Here is a 14,443-nt window from a genome sequence, read left to right on the forward strand (position 1 = left end):
GCGTGAGATAGCCACGCAGCCACACGTGAGCTAGCCATGTGCCCAGTGACCCGAAGGGGCATCTGGCCTTTCCTACTCCCTCCCCCCCCAGCAGGGACTGTCCCAGGACAGGTCGCGGGGTCCACATGGGGCACTGGCTTCCTGGATGGGGGTGTGGAGGGAGGGCTAGGAGGAGGGTGCAGGGGGGACCTGCCCAGCACTGGTTAGGGTCACGGGTTCGGTAATTGAACTCTGACCCCGTGTCTGTGTTTTGAGGTCTACATCGTTTTATGTGGTGAAGATGGACTTTCAGAGCCCAGAGAGCTCTGCTGCCCAGAGAAGCCGCTGTTTGAACGGAACTCCAGACACACCTTCGTCCTCAGGTATGGGACTCACCCGCAGAGCCCGGGCAGCAGCCGTGAGGCCTGGTGTGGCCGTCAGGCCGGCTCTCCAGAGGGACCAGTGGCTCCATGGGGACAGGCTCAGTGTGTTCACAGTGTATCTGAGGTTGACGGATAGCACGCCCATGTGAGGGACGGATGGAAGGACGGAGGCTGATTGGCTTACATGCTGGAACCTGCGTAACCATGCGTTTTCTGTCACTAAACCCACATGAAGGAGTTAGTTTCACCCCAAACGAGGGTGACGAGGGCAGGAGGCGTGCAGAGCCGGGTGGGTAAAGGGTTTACCAGGAGGACAGCCCGGGGCGGGCAGGAGGTGGGAGCTGCTCTTCCCTGGACGTTCACGTTCACAGGCTATGTCCCCGCTGACATAGGTCAGCTGTGGCGCTCCATGTGGACAGACCCGTGAGGTTAGAGAGACTGGATTTGGGGGAGCTCTGCGGGGTCCCCGCCCCATGCAGCCTGTTCCCGGGGGGCCTCCTGGGTCACTGCTTCTAGACGGGTCCTTCCCGCCCGAGGGTGAGAAGCGGCCGCACCCCGGCTGACGCCATGCTGTGCCCGCAGCACTCCGGCTGCGCTGGGCCCGCTCCGGAAGGTCCGCCTGTGGCACGACAGCGGCGGGGCCTGCCCGGCCTGGTACGTCAGCCACGTGATGGTGAAGGAGCTGCGCCAGGGACGGGGACGCTGGTTCTTCCCCGCTGAGTGCTGGCTGGCCGCGGGCAGGCGGGACGGCCGCGTGGAGCGGGAGCTGGCCTGTCTGCGTGGGGGCCTCGGCTTCCGGAAGGTAGGTGCCTTCGTGTCCCCAGGTGGCCCCGGCCACGGTGGACACAGTGCGGGAGGTGTGGAGAGCTGGCCTTTCCCTGTGCGTTTAGCTGCACTGGGAGGGGCCATGTGTGAGGGGTTCAGAGTCTGCGGGGACCGGCAAGGAGAGACGCGACCCGTGTGCGCGGTGAGGCCTGTAAATGGAGGCTCTAGAGACGGGCATGAAGACACTTGAGGGAGACACAGGCGAGGCGGGGGACAGGTCCCAGAGCTCAGGCCCAGTGGAGGGGCCAGCACGCCCAGTGTGCCGAGAGCATAGAGCAGGTCCCGGGGGCTGAGGGGCTGTGCACAGGCTGGGGCCCCAGAAGTTGAGCCGCTGCCGTCAGATCGCCGCTGCGTCTGTGCTGTTGGTGCAGCGCCTGGTGCATCGAGGTCTTGCGTTTCGTTCCAGCTCCTGTTCTCCAGGTTCACGGAGCAGCTGGAGGACCTCCACGTGTGGGCCTCGGTGCACAGCCGGCCGACGGGCCGGGGCCTCCTGCACACGCCGCGCCTCAGCGTGGCCTTCGCCCTGCTGTGCGCCTACGCCTGCCTGGCGGCCCTGGTCACCACCACAGGACACGGGCAGGTGGGACACTTTCCTTAAGCGGCCCCGAGTCCCAGACCTGCAGGGTGACACCTCCCTGACTCGTATTAGTTCAGTTCCCGGTTCTCGGAGGGTTCACAACAGGGAAGGGACCAGTGCTCAAGGCCAGGGGTGACGTGGGCCTGGCGGGACCCAGGGGTGTCTGCGGGCGGCCGCTGTGTCTCCGCTGACTGGCCGTGAGGGAGCCCCGTGCCACCCTCAGCCTGGTGCTCAGGGGGCAGCAGCCTGGAGTATCCTGTGAGAACCCCCCGACGTGTGGTAGGTTGGCAAGTAGTTCAAGTTCCCTCTGACGGAAAAGCAGGCATTCCGACGGCCACACCCGGCTGCGCAGCGCCGGTTCGCAATGGCAGCTCTGGTCCGTGTCCCCAGGAGACAGAGGCGAACTCTACGTCGGGGCAGGCGGTTAGAGCAGTGACCCCGCTGCTCCCGAGGCCATCACAGCCGCTGTGCAGGGACAACAGTCATATCTGCTTCTGTGACAACCTCACGGCCATTCCCAGCCCCCGCGGCTGGGAAGGTGGTGTAGGGCTCTCACGGGGGGCGGGGGGCGGGGGGGTGTCCACAGAGGGCACCAGGGCTCAGGGGTCACTGTCACAGCTGCGGGTCAGCAGGTTCTTCTTTGAAAAGAGCGAGTGTGGGGTGTGTGAGCAGGTGGTGGGGGTCTCACTGAGCAGCATGAGGGGACAGCTGTGTCCACCCACCGGTGACACTGGCCACGGCCCAGAACCTAAGGTTGGCTTCTCCTCCAAGATGGACAGTTGTCTGATCTTCCCTCTGCTTTTATGTTGGGGACGCGTTGGGGATTGACGGCTTCTTGTCAGATTCCAGCGAGGATTCAGCCAGCTTCGCTAGTGGGGCCTGGCGCCAAGCGAGCGCTCAGCAAACGTTTGTTCCGTCCAGAGGGGTTGTGCAGGAGAAAAGCAGCGTTTCCAGTGATTTCTTTTTTCACTCCCGCGTGGGAGTCCGAGGTTCAGGGAGAGAGAACTTCGTGAAGTACGACACACGCACTCACATGACTGCCCGTGTGATTACCCACGATGCACCTGCTCACATGGGCTGCATCATGATGACAAATGACCGCACTCTGGGCCGCACTGACTTGGGGCGATGCTTCTCTGTTGTCCCTGCAGCTCCCGCCAAGTGTCGGCCCGGCCGGCGTCCCCCTCGGGTCCTTCTGGACGGGCTTCCTGTGCACCCTCCTGGCTTCTCCGGGGGCACAGCTCTTGTCGCTGCTCTTCAGGCTCAGCCAGGTGCCCGGTCCCATCTGCACGGCCCTGTCCTAGGCAGGCCCTGGGGGGCCGTCCTGAATGTGTCCTCACCCTGCAGGAGGCCTGTGGCCCCACTGAGCGCAGCCCCGCCTGCCCTGGGAGCCACAGACGGCCAGGCTCAGGGTGGGAAGGGCATGAGGAGCCATGAGTACATATGGGTCCTGTGGGGGACAGAGGCCCCAGGCCCAGTGCAGGGCGAGGGCTGGGGCGGGGTGGGCAGGTCCGTGGAAGAGATGCTGGGCAGCGGAGGGAGTGAGGGGACACGAGGCACTGCCTGTGCTGGGTGCCGCCATCCAGGCCTCAGCCACTGTAGCTTCAGTGGACTCTCGTCCATGGCAGCGTGTCGGGTGTGGCTCCCGTGCTCTCTGGACTCAAGTCCTTGCTCAGAACCCGCCCCTGAGCATGGCACTCATCCCCAGGCTTGTGTTCTGGCTGCTCTTGCCTCCGCTGTCCTGTCCCCACACCAGGCTGGCTCCCTATCCTTCTGCCCGAACCTCACCCCCTGCCCCAGGTCACACGGCCACCCAGGGGCAGGTGCACACTCACTCTCGGCTTCAAGGAGCCTGTTAGTAGTTAGTGTCCTGTCATGGCCTGGGGCTGCCCTGCGCCTCCCCCAGAATCCATCCCAGCCTGAGGCATGACGAGGTTGGCCAGGCCATGCCCTCCCGAGAGGCTCACAAGGGAGTTGCTGTGGAGGGCACCACGTTCCCGGGGCACAACCTCACCCTCACCTGGTCTTTTCTAGGGAAGCGCACCGGCCGTTCTCTGTCGGGGAGCCCAGGCCCAGAGCGCAGCCAGCGGCGATGGGGCCACCCAGCCGCCCCCTGAGCTGGAGGCCTGCGGGGCTGAGCTTGGCCAGTGGGCTCTGAGGGAGAAGAGAGACTGCATTCTCGGTTTACAAGGTGACGTGGGTGGAGGGTGTGCCACGCCTGGCCCCTTCCTGCCCGTCCTGCATTGGCCGTCGGGAGAGTTGGGGTGTGGCGTGGGAGCTGGGCACCCTGTGAGCCAGGCAGGTGACACAAAATCAGTGAGCACACTGGGTGTGGTTGGACACGACGAGGGCTGTTCTCATGCTGGCCTCTGTCTTCTCTTCCTTAGCCCCCAGCCGTGCGTTCGAAGGACACGTCACAACCCCGTGGCCAAGGGCGCCGCGGCCGTGGTTGCGCTCTGCAGCGTGGGCCATTTGTGGGATGGTCTCTGTGGCCTGTGGCGTGGGGACAGTGTTTCTAGGGTACAGGTGAGCTGTGAAACATTCTCAGGTCTTTGGACGGCAAGTCCACTGTCCATAAGGAAACTCCTGGGTTTGGGGAGCTTGTAAGGTGGGGCAGAAGTGGCTCTGGCTGTCTTAGTCCTCGCGGCTCCCCTGTCGTCCGGGGCGAAGAGCGTCCTGTGCAAACCCATGGGAGCTCACTGCTCCCACGATAGGAGAGCTCGCAGGACCCCCCCAAGGTGGGAGGGAACCGGCTGCTGAGCTCCGACAGGCGAAGAGCATGCCCTTAGCAGTCACCTGACGATGGAGGAAGCACACACCTGGGAGAGGAAGCAGAGCCTGTGTCGTAGGGGTGATGCTGTGCTCCCCACACCTGCTTGGCTGGTCCCCGGCAGCTCGGCCCATCGCCAGCAACTCCAGGGTCATTCGTCATGGCTGTAAGGGCCACGTCCTAAACCACGAGAGTCCCAGCGGATGGTGCCTCTCGGGGTTAGGGGAGCAGAGGCGATCCTTAGCGACCCTGTTAGCTCAGGGATGGGCCTGCTCCGCTCAGCAGATGTGAGGCTGTTATTACTGTTATTGCCCCCTCCACCCCGCATCCATCTCCATCTCCATCTCCGTCTCCGTCTCTGAGCAGGAGGGGACTCACTCCCCTTTGTTGGGCAGAAAAACAGGCCCACCCATTGCCCCTTGCCCAGCGCCCCACCTTCATCAGTCCCCTGTCATGGGGGACGGTCCGCCAGGCCCTGAGCACAGACAGGAGGTGACGGCGTGTCTCCGGGCAGGTTCGGCCCCACGCAGTGTGGGCAGTGGCTGTGCCTGCTGACCATCTCCGTGACCTGCTGTGTCTTCGTCACCCAGCCCTTCATGGTGAGCAGCCCTCTGCGTGGGAGTCGCGTCCACCATCGGGCCGGGAGGGGATGGTGCCTGCGTGTGGGTATGTGTCCCTGCCGTGTCGCAGCCGGATGAGAGGCGGGAGGCAGGGCTGACGGTGGTGGCTGTCGGTCTCACACGGCCCTCGGCGCCCAGTGCTCCGGAGGACATCAGCCTTAGGGAGGCCGTGCTGGGAGCAGGCGGGCGGGAGTGAAGGCAGGGGAACTGAGCCCTGGGGTCCTGACCGGCTCCATGGGGCACAGACAGGGCGTGGTGACTGCGCTGTCCCTGTCCCTGCAGGTGGGCCTGGTGGCTCTGGGCTTCGCTTGGAAAAGGAGAGACGACGAGAGCTTCTTCACTGAGTCTTTACAGGAGGCCACCGAGGGCCTGGGCACAGGCCTGGCGGGGCTCTCCTGCACCCACATGCCCCACGCGCCCTGCTGCAGCTATCCCCGCGGCCCAGGCGTGGTTGGGAGGGTGAGGACGGGTCTGGGGCCTGCAGGGTCACTGAGCTTAGAGAGCTTGCCGTGGCCTCGGTGTGCGTGTCTGAATCACATTCTGAATCCAAATTTGGCTGCACCTTTAGAGACCTCTGGGGCGTTCTAGTTCTTAAGCGCCCTTACCTTCGCCCTGATCCCAAAGGAGCCAGACCATGAGAAAACCAGCTTATTTTACACTGAAGCAGAGGAGGACTGATTCTTGGCTATGACTTTGGAGAAGTAGAGGCCTTTTGCACGCCAATGGGCTCACAGAAACCTCCTCCCTCCCTCCTGCTTCCTTCCAGATCAGCTGCTCCCGCGTGCACAGCATGTCCTGGCCGCATGGATGACAAAGAGGAGAGAGAGGTGTGCCAGCCCCACGGGGGTGCCTGTGGCCTGCGTGGGCCTCGCGTGCTCATGTGGAATGACTAGTCGGGAGCTGTGACCATGGAAAGCAAAGGTCATTTCTTGCTAAGAGCACACTTTATTTATTTTAAATATATTTTTATTGATTTCAGAGAGAGGAAGCAAGAGGGAGAGAGAGATAGAAATATCAATGATGAGAGAGAATCATGGATGGGCCGCCTCCTGCACGCTCCCCACTGGGGATGGAGCCCACAACCCGGGCCTGTGCCCTGACTGGGAATCGAACCGTGACTCCTGGTTCATAGGTCGATGTCCAACCACTGAGCCATGCCGGCCGGGCACGAGTGCACTTTAAAATGGCTTTCCCCAATTTGAGCTCTGGAAGCGAACTGCCCTGTAGCTGGATGTGACCGAGACTGTGTCGGGGCCCTGCCAGCGTGGCCATGGCGACGGGACAGAGTGAGAACAGTCTCCTGCCTCCCCGGACAGCTGCCCAACAAACCTCAGGCCAATGCAAAGGCGGTGACCCTATCCTCCTGGGCTTGGCGGGCACCTAGGCCTCACCCCCTTGCTCTGCAGCCCCAGGCCCACGGCCCTCTCCTCCCCACAGGTCTTGGCTGAGCGACAGCGAGCTCGTCGCCTGCGCAGGGCACGTCCACCATCCACAGCGTGGCTCAGGGCCACGCGGGAGAGGATGCGGAGACAGACGCGTACCTGGGCAGTGCTGAGGTGGGTGGAGGTCCCACACTCTTGTCCAGAGCAGCCTGCCAGCATCTGGGAGGGGGAGCGAAGGGGGACGCCTCGCTGGCCCAGAGCCACCGCCGTGCGCCCCAGTCCACGGGATGCCAAGAAGCTGGAGTAACCGGGCTCTGCAGGAGCTGGTGGTGAGCAGGCGGGACATACACGGTGCTGGAGCCGTAAGACAAACACCTCTACCTGGGACGCGGATGGAGTTGGGGGCAATGTTCTCAAACCTCTGCCTGTTAAATACGTTGTGGAGCTCAGCGCAACATCGACATGATGCTTTTTAGATGAAACCCAAAGGTTAGGAAGTGCATGTGCCTGGTAAGCCTCCCCAGTGTGGCCTCTGACACCTTTCTCTGGATGACACCCCCACCTGGTCATGGGTGGGGCTGGATGGCTGTGGGGAGCCTTGTGCACTTGGCAGCGGATCTTTCTCTGACTTCCAGGCATCGCCTGCTCTCCCTCTCATCTTGCTGGTGCTGTTCGTGAAGCACGTGGGAATCCCTGACACCCACACGCTGGAGGGGGCAGCCATGAGGGCACCAGATGCCACCCCCGGGACCAGTGTTAGCCAACACAATGGAGGCTCGGCCATCTTTCCATGGACTCCAGGCCTGGGAAGTGGTGGCAGACTGACTGGCCCTTTTTCCCTATGGACCTGCCACAGCCCTACAGGAAGTGACAGAGCCCCACCTGACCGTGGGCAGCCTTTGATGAATTCATGGGCCTAAACACCGATCATCACAGCGACCAACATAAAGGAGGAAAAAGAAGGACCAGACGCCAAGTGTCTCCTGACAGCAAACACGTCCCATGCAGGGTGACCTCCCCCACTCAGCCGGGTCCTAATGTGCTCAGGCTCTGTGCCCGCTCGTGGTTCCCAGGGTCAGCACCCTGCGCGCCTCGGGGAGGGCGGGAGAGACCAACGGAGACAGACACGGTGCTACCTGGGGGTGAGAGACACAAGAAGGAGTTGACGTGGTTCACCGTCTGGACGGATCCAACAAGACAAGTCATGAGAGCATCTCGGGAGATGTACAGAAAGCATTTGACACCATCGATGTTCCTTCATGAAAACAGAACGAGAAAACCTCTCCGCAAAGTAGGACTAGAAGGGACTGTCCCCACACTCATAGGGGGCCTCTGTGACCCCACCTCCCTCACACCTGCTGGGACAGTGGGTGCTTGTTCAGGTAGAAGCCGGCTCCTGCTGCCCCTCCCAGGAAGTCCCAGCCGGGCCAGGGGCAAGGGAAAGAGCGGAAAGCTTATAGATTTGAAAGGAAGAAATAAAACAGCCTGTTGGCAGGTGGCGCGCATAGTCTACACAGAAAACCCCAAACGATCCTGAGAAAGGCTCCTGGGATTCACTAGCACAGGGGCCCGAAGGGTCACAGGATCGAGTCGGTGGGAGCCCAGGCGGCACTCGGAAGCGAAGCGCTCAGCCCCGGGTGGAAGGAAGCGCAGAGTTGGGATCTGAAAACCACAAGACCCGAGAGAAGAGCTCAGCGCCGGAGCAAGGGAGAGACGCTGCGTTCACAGCCGGACGTGCTGCATGGCCCCGTGTCAGATCTTTCCAGTGTAGTCAGGGCTGTCTCAACCCGAACCTGCAAGCTGAGCTTGTAGATGCCGACAGACTGATTCCAAATGTGTGCGGGAAGCAAGGGGCTGGCCTGGCCAGAGCCATCCTGGAAAAGGACAGTCTGAGGCGGCCAGTCCCCAACCTCAGGGCTGGGCCTAAAGCCCTGGACCCGAGACACCGCGTGGTGCACACGCAGACCAGCAGGATGGAGCCCGGACATAGACCCACGCGGATGCCCAGCAGGTCTTTGACAAAAGCACAAAGGCAGTTCATTCTGAGGATGGTGCTGGGAACTTGGAGGCCAATATGCAAAACATGAGCCTCCTCACAGACCTCACCCTTACACAAAAGTGTCCACTGGAAACGGTCGGCTGGTCTGCACAGCGGCCTGTGAAGACGCCATTCCCAATGTCTTTCTTACAGGGACACCTGCATGTCCGTCCTCATGCTGCTCCTACACCTGCTTATGACCCACGCACCTTCCCCCCGGGATGAACACTCCCTCAACCACGCCATCCGGAACACCTTCACCAGGTAGGCCCGGAGCCGTGTTCACGGTCGGTTACGGACAGTTCCTGCCAGCAGGTGGCACCACGTGCTCAACAAAGTGATCATTTGGGTGGCCTCCTGGACCTGGGAAGCTCACCCTGGGGCCTCCAGCCGCTCAGGGTGGCACACAGCTGGCCCAGGAGCCCGTGCAGCGGGGAGGGGGGCAGTGGGAGCCTGGGCTCTGGAAACGCAGGAAGCTCTGAGCGGTGAAGGCCATGATGGGGAGGGAGGTGGCCCGCCCTGCCCTCCTCTGAGTCCACACATTGGTGACATGTCACTGACCTGCCACCAGCTCCATGTTGCTCTGTCTCCTTTCCTTGTGTGTGGCCCGGGTTTGTCACGATGTCCAGGCTCTGCTCAGCGTGGGCCTCGGCTGAGCTGACGGGTTTCGTGGTCTGAAGCGCTCAGTGTCCTGGAGTCAGCTTCCTGGGGGGCGGGGTGGCAGACGGACACCTCACGGACAGCAGTTCACTGGGAGGCAGCACACTAGGCTTGTTGACCCTCACTCTGTGCTGTGTGCGCCTGGCTGTGTGCCTCGTCTGACCTCAGCCGTCAGAGCTGGGCCTGCTGCACTGGTCTGCAGGCGGGGAGGGAGGAGAAGCCATGGCCAGCGGGTGGTGGTGTAGAGAGCACCCTGTCTCTATCTGCGGGTCCCGCGCTGGCTCAGCCCCCGTTCAGCAGCCTCCTTTCCCTCCCGTCACCCCTGGCACATGCCCATCCTGGCCTGTGCCTGTGTCCCCTCAGACGTCCCTGTGGGCTCCTCCATCGCCTTCAATCTCTGCTGAAACGTACCCGCGTGCTGAAGGTCCCGGCTGCTCAAACTAAGGTTCCCCTGCCCCCTGCCCACGGCCCACGCCGGTGTCTCCCGCTGTTTTCTCTCCCTGATGTTTGTCACTGATGTGTTCGGCTTATGTGTTTGTGACGTGGGATTTGACAGGACAGGGATCTGATTGTCCGTGTCCCCAGCGCCCAGAAGAGGGCCGGGCAGGCGGTGGTCCTAGCCAGTGGCGCAGGTTCAGAGGGTGTCGGAGCGGGTGAGCCACCAGGAATGAGTCCACTGTCCTGTCCTGTCCTCTCGCTGCCGCTCAGGGGCCAGGCGCTCCAGGGCCCTGTGCCTCACGGTGCAGAGGCTTCCGCTAGCTCCCGCAGACCAGCCTGCCTGCCATCTAGTTACAGAAGTGACTTTTTACTTTGAGTTTCTGCTCTTGCGTTAAGAGGTGCCAGGAGCTCCTCCGGCAGCCTAAGCAGCGTGGATGCCTGGTGGGACTGGAGCCTGACCACACTGCTGGATGGCGTGTACCCGGTCGGCGTGCCCGGTGCTCAGGTGGGCTTCCCTCTGCTCCACCACCGCAGTGGGCGGGGTCGTGGCAACAACACGGAGGTCCAGAATGATGCTGCTGGGTGAGGGGCGCAGGCTCACAGTGTGGCTGTGCTGGGTGAGGGTGTGCAGGCTCACAGTGTGGCTGTGCTGGGTGAGGGGCACAGGCTCACAGTGTGGCTGTGCTGGGTGAGGGTGTGCAGGCTCACAGTGTGGCTGTGCTGGGTGAGGGTGTGCAGGCTCACAGTGTGGCTGTGCTGGGTGAGGGGCACAGGCTCACAGTGTGGCTGTGCTGGGTGAGGGTGTGCAGGCTCACAGTGTGGCTGTGCTGGGTGAGGGGCACAGGCTCACAGTGTGGCTGTGCTGGGTGAGGGTGTGCAGGCTCACAGTGTGGCTGTGCTGGGTGAGGGTGTACAGGCTCACAGTGTGGCTGTGCTGGGTGAGGGTGTGCAGGCTCACAGTGGCTGTGCTGGGTGAGGGTGTACAGGCTCACAGTGTGGCTGTGCTGGGTGAGGGTGTGCAGGCTCACAGTGTGGCTGTGCTGGGTGAGGGTGTACAGGCTCACAGTGTGGCTGTGCTGGGTGAGGGTGTGCAGGCTCACAGTGTGGCTGTGCTGGGTGAGGGTGTACAGGCTCACAGTGTGGCTGTGCTGGGTGAGGGTGTGCAGGCTCACAGTGTGGCTGTGCTGGGTGAGGGTGTACAGGCTCACAGTGTGGCTGTGCTGGGTGAGGGTGTGCAGGCTCACAGTGTGGCTGTGCTGGGTGAGGGTGTACAGGCTCACAGTGTGGCTGTGCTGGGTGAGGGTGTGCAGGCTCACAGTGTGGCTGTGCTGGGTGAGGGTGTACAGGCTCACAGTGTGGCTGTGCTGGGTGAGGGTGTGCAGGCTCACAGTGCGGCTGTGCTGGGTGAGGGTGTGCAGGCTCACAGTGTGGCTGTGCTGGGTGAGGAGCACAGGCTCACAGTGTGGCTGTGCTGGGTGAGGGTGTGCAGGCTCACAGTGCGGCTGTGCTGGGTGAGGGTGTACAGGCTCACAGTGCGGCTGTGCTGGGTGAGGGTGTGCAGGCTCACAGTGTGGCTGTGCTGGGTGAGGGTGTGCAGGCTCACAGTGTGGCTGTGCTGGGTGAGGGTGTGCAGGCTCACAGTGTGGCTGTGCTGGGTGAGGGTGTGCAGGCTCACAGTGTGGCTGTGCTGGGTGAGGATGTGCAGGCTCACAGTGTGGCTGTTCTGGATGAGGGTGTACAGGCTCACAGTGTGTCTGTTCTGGATGAGGGTGTGCAGGCTCACAGTGTGTCTGTGCTGGGTGAGGGGCACAGGCTCACAGTGTGGCTGTGCTGGGTGAGGGGCACAGGCTCACAGTGTGGCTGTGCTGGGTGAGGGGCACAGGCTCACAGTGCGGCTGTGCTGGGTGAGGGTGTGCAGGCTCACAGTGCGGCTGTGCTGGGTGAGGGTGTACAGGCTCACAGTGTGTCTGTTCTGGATGAGGGTGTGCAGGCTCACAGTGTGGCTGTGCTGGGTGAGGGTGTACAGGCTCACAGTGTGTCTGTTCTGGATGAGGGTGTGCAGGCTCACAGTGTGTCTGTGCTGGGTGAGGGGCACAGGCTCACAGTGTGGCTGTGCTGGGTGAGGGGCACAGGCTCACAGTGTGGCTGTGCTGGGTGAGGGGCACAGGCTCACAGTGCGGCTGTGCTGGGTGAGGGTGTGCAGGCTCACAGTGTGGCTGTGCTGGGTGAGGGTGTGCAGGCTCACAGTGTGGCTGTGCTGGGTGAGGGTGTACAGGCTCACAGTGCGGCTGTGCTGGGTGAGGGTGTGCAGGCTCACAGTGTGGCTGTGCTGGGTGAGGGTGTGCAGGCTCACAGTGTGGCTGTGCTGGGTGAGGATGTACAGGCTCACAGTGTGGCTGTTCTGGATGAGGGTGTACAGGCTCACAGTGTCTGTTCTGGATGAGGGTGTGCAGGCTCACAGTGTGTCTGTGCTGGGTGAGGGGCACAGGCTCACAGTGTGGCTGTGCTGGGTGAGGGGCACAGGCTCACAGTGTGGCTGTGCTGGGTGAGGGGCACAGGCTCACAGTGCGGCTGTGCTGGGTGAGGGTGTGCAGGCTCACAGTGCGGCTGTGCTGGGTGAGGGTGTGCAGGCTCACAGTGTGTCTGTTCTGGGTGAGGGTGTACAGGCTCACAGTGTGTCTGTTCTGGATGAGGGTGTACAGGCTCACAGTGTGTCTGTGCTGGGTGAGGGTGTACAGGCTCACAGTGTGGCTGTGCTGGGTGAGGGTGTGCAGGCTCACAGTGTGGCTGTGCTGGGTGAGGGTGTGCAGGCTTACAGTGTGGCTGTGCTGGGTGAGGGTTGCAGGCTCTCAGTGCGGCCATGTCCTCCTTCCCGCAGCCTGGAGCTCTCGGGGGAACATGCTACCTCATAGGGCCGGCAGTCCTTAAGCAAATAAAACTTTCTCCTGGCCCTTCATGTGAGGTAAGAAGCGACGAGGTCAGATGCTCTTTCTTTTTATTTCTAAAAACACATGGAATGTGAAAAGTCTGAGCAACCCATGGGCAGGAAACCCAGGCCCTTGGCGCCATCTCTGGCTGTGATGAATTGTGGGCACTGGGCTGGGGGGCGGGGGCGACCGCCTTCACCTCCCTCTCCTCTGGCCCAACTCCTCCCCGAGTGGCCTCCGTCCTGGTCCTGCAAATCCAGGCGCTTCCATCTCAAACTGGAATGTCACAGACCTTGTCCTGACGGGAGGGGGATGAGGACGGCAGGTCCCTGCATCGCTGGTGATGGAAACTCACTGACGTCCCAGCTCAGAATGGGGTCACCCCCGGTGCAGCCTTTCCTGAGGGGCCGGGTCCTGGGCTCAGGCGGGAGCCGGGGGCCACGCAGGGGACTGAGGGGCTCGGGCCATGTTTGAGGTCAGCATGTGCCCGCACGGCCCGGCCAGACACCCCAGGGTGAGGGCAGACGTGGCACCGCCTCTGACTCCTGCTCTGGTTCTGGTTGGCTCTGCAGCTTCCCAGGCCGCTCTCCGTGCTCCCGGAAGACTCTCTACCTACATGTCACCCCAAAGTTGGAGGCTCTGAAACCCCCTCTGTGACCAATGCAGAGACCCAAAGAGTGGCCCCAAGTGACCCCACAGCCTGCAGGGAGCACTGTGAGCTGAGCCTGGGCAGGACAAGGTCAGTGTGATTGGGGGTCCAAGTCGTCCACACTTGCCTGTCCATCGTTCCCATGGCCTGGGCGAGAGATGGCGATCTCTCCCAAGTGAGCCCCTGGGACAGGAAAGGCTGCCCTTCTCCAGGCCTCCTCAGTTTGGGGTCCCACCCGGGCAAGGAGAGAGGGGCAGTGGGCAGTGAGGAGTCAGAGGACACAGACGGCCACACGTGCAGTCCTGTGAATGCAGGGCCACAGCAGGGGTCGGCAGGGGTCGGCAGGGCCTGGGCTGGAAGCCTCCCTGCACGGCTTCCCCCTCTGACTTGCACGCTTTGCAGGCCCACAGCCCGCGCAGTGCTGACTGGCCTCAGGGCTCGCCGCTGGGTGGACCACCGCACCAGGGCCGTGTCCGTGCACTTCGTCCTCTACAACCCTCCCACCCGCCTCTTCTCCAGCGTGTCCCTGCATGCTGAGCTGCTCCCGGCCGGGGGCCTCACCCTTTCCCCCCTCGTGGAGTCGGTCACCGTCTTCCACAGTGACTCAGCCCCCAGGTACCACCTGCTGCTTTCCCAGGTGAGCTCACTGGCCTCTCGGCCACCCGTGGAGCACAGTGCCCCACGTGCCCTCCACAGACCCCTGCCATGCCCACTGGTGTGGGCACAGGACAGGAAGACCCCCAGGGGAATCAGCCAGTCTGCGTGGCTGGTGCAAATGCAGAGCTCTCGGGATACAGATGCCATGTGGGGGGCTTAGGACTGAAGCCCAGGCCCTGTCCAGGGCTCACCCAGGCTGCCATGGCCTGTGCCTCACACAGGCTTCCACTCAGACACTGACGTCCCTCACCCTGTGAGAACCAAAGATGAGTGGGCTACCAAATGCTGTCCACACACCTTCCAGCTTCTGTGGCATGGCTGCTACTGTTCTCATTCTTGTCCTGGGGCCCAGCACGTGATCTGTGGCAGCAGCACGCTCCCTTGTCCCCAGAGGGAGGGAGGGGTCCCAAAGAGGCGTTTTTAGTTTTAAAGCGTTCACTGGAAGGTGCACAGGGCCCTACAAGGCCGCGTAACCTCAGACAGGCCAGGGCCACTGCTGCTCTCAGGGAGGGAGGGGGTGAGGGGGTGAGAGGATCAG

General features: G+C 62.6%; 1 protein-coding gene across 1 annotated transcript in view; it reads left to right on the plus strand.

Annotated features, from left to right (window-relative positions):
• Positions 1-14,443, plus strand: part of PKD1L1 (polycystin 1 like 1, transient receptor potential channel interacting) — a 59,004-nt gene that overhangs the window by 37,490 nt on the left and 7,071 nt on the right. The window contains exons 33-46 of the mRNA XM_070424856.1: positions 256-362; positions 945-1,164; positions 1,594-1,767; positions 2,916-3,035; positions 3,799-3,955; positions 4,152-4,290; positions 5,049-5,133; positions 5,437-5,613; positions 6,592-6,710; positions 8,728-8,838; positions 10,069-10,177; positions 12,551-12,634; positions 13,172-13,338; positions 13,651-13,885. Coding sequence (XP_070280957.1) covers positions 256-362; positions 945-1,164; positions 1,594-1,767; positions 2,916-3,035; positions 3,799-3,955; positions 4,152-4,290; positions 5,049-5,133; positions 5,437-5,613; positions 6,592-6,710; positions 8,728-8,838; positions 10,069-10,177; positions 12,551-12,634; positions 13,172-13,338; positions 13,651-13,885 — 2,004 coding nt within the window. The remainder of the gene's footprint in view (positions 1-255; positions 363-944; positions 1,165-1,593; positions 1,768-2,915; positions 3,036-3,798; positions 3,956-4,151; positions 4,291-5,048; positions 5,134-5,436; positions 5,614-6,591; positions 6,711-8,727; positions 8,839-10,068; positions 10,178-12,550; positions 12,635-13,171; positions 13,339-13,650; positions 13,886-14,443) is intronic.

The sequence above is a fragment of the Myotis yumanensis genome, unplaced genomic scaffold (assembly GCF_028538775.1).
Source record: "Myotis yumanensis isolate MYYU_CA2020_CCGP unplaced genomic scaffold, mMyoYum1.0.hap1 SCAF_9, whole genome shotgun sequence".
NCBI classification, from domain to species: Eukaryota; Metazoa; Chordata; class Mammalia; order Chiroptera; family Vespertilionidae; genus Myotis; species Myotis yumanensis.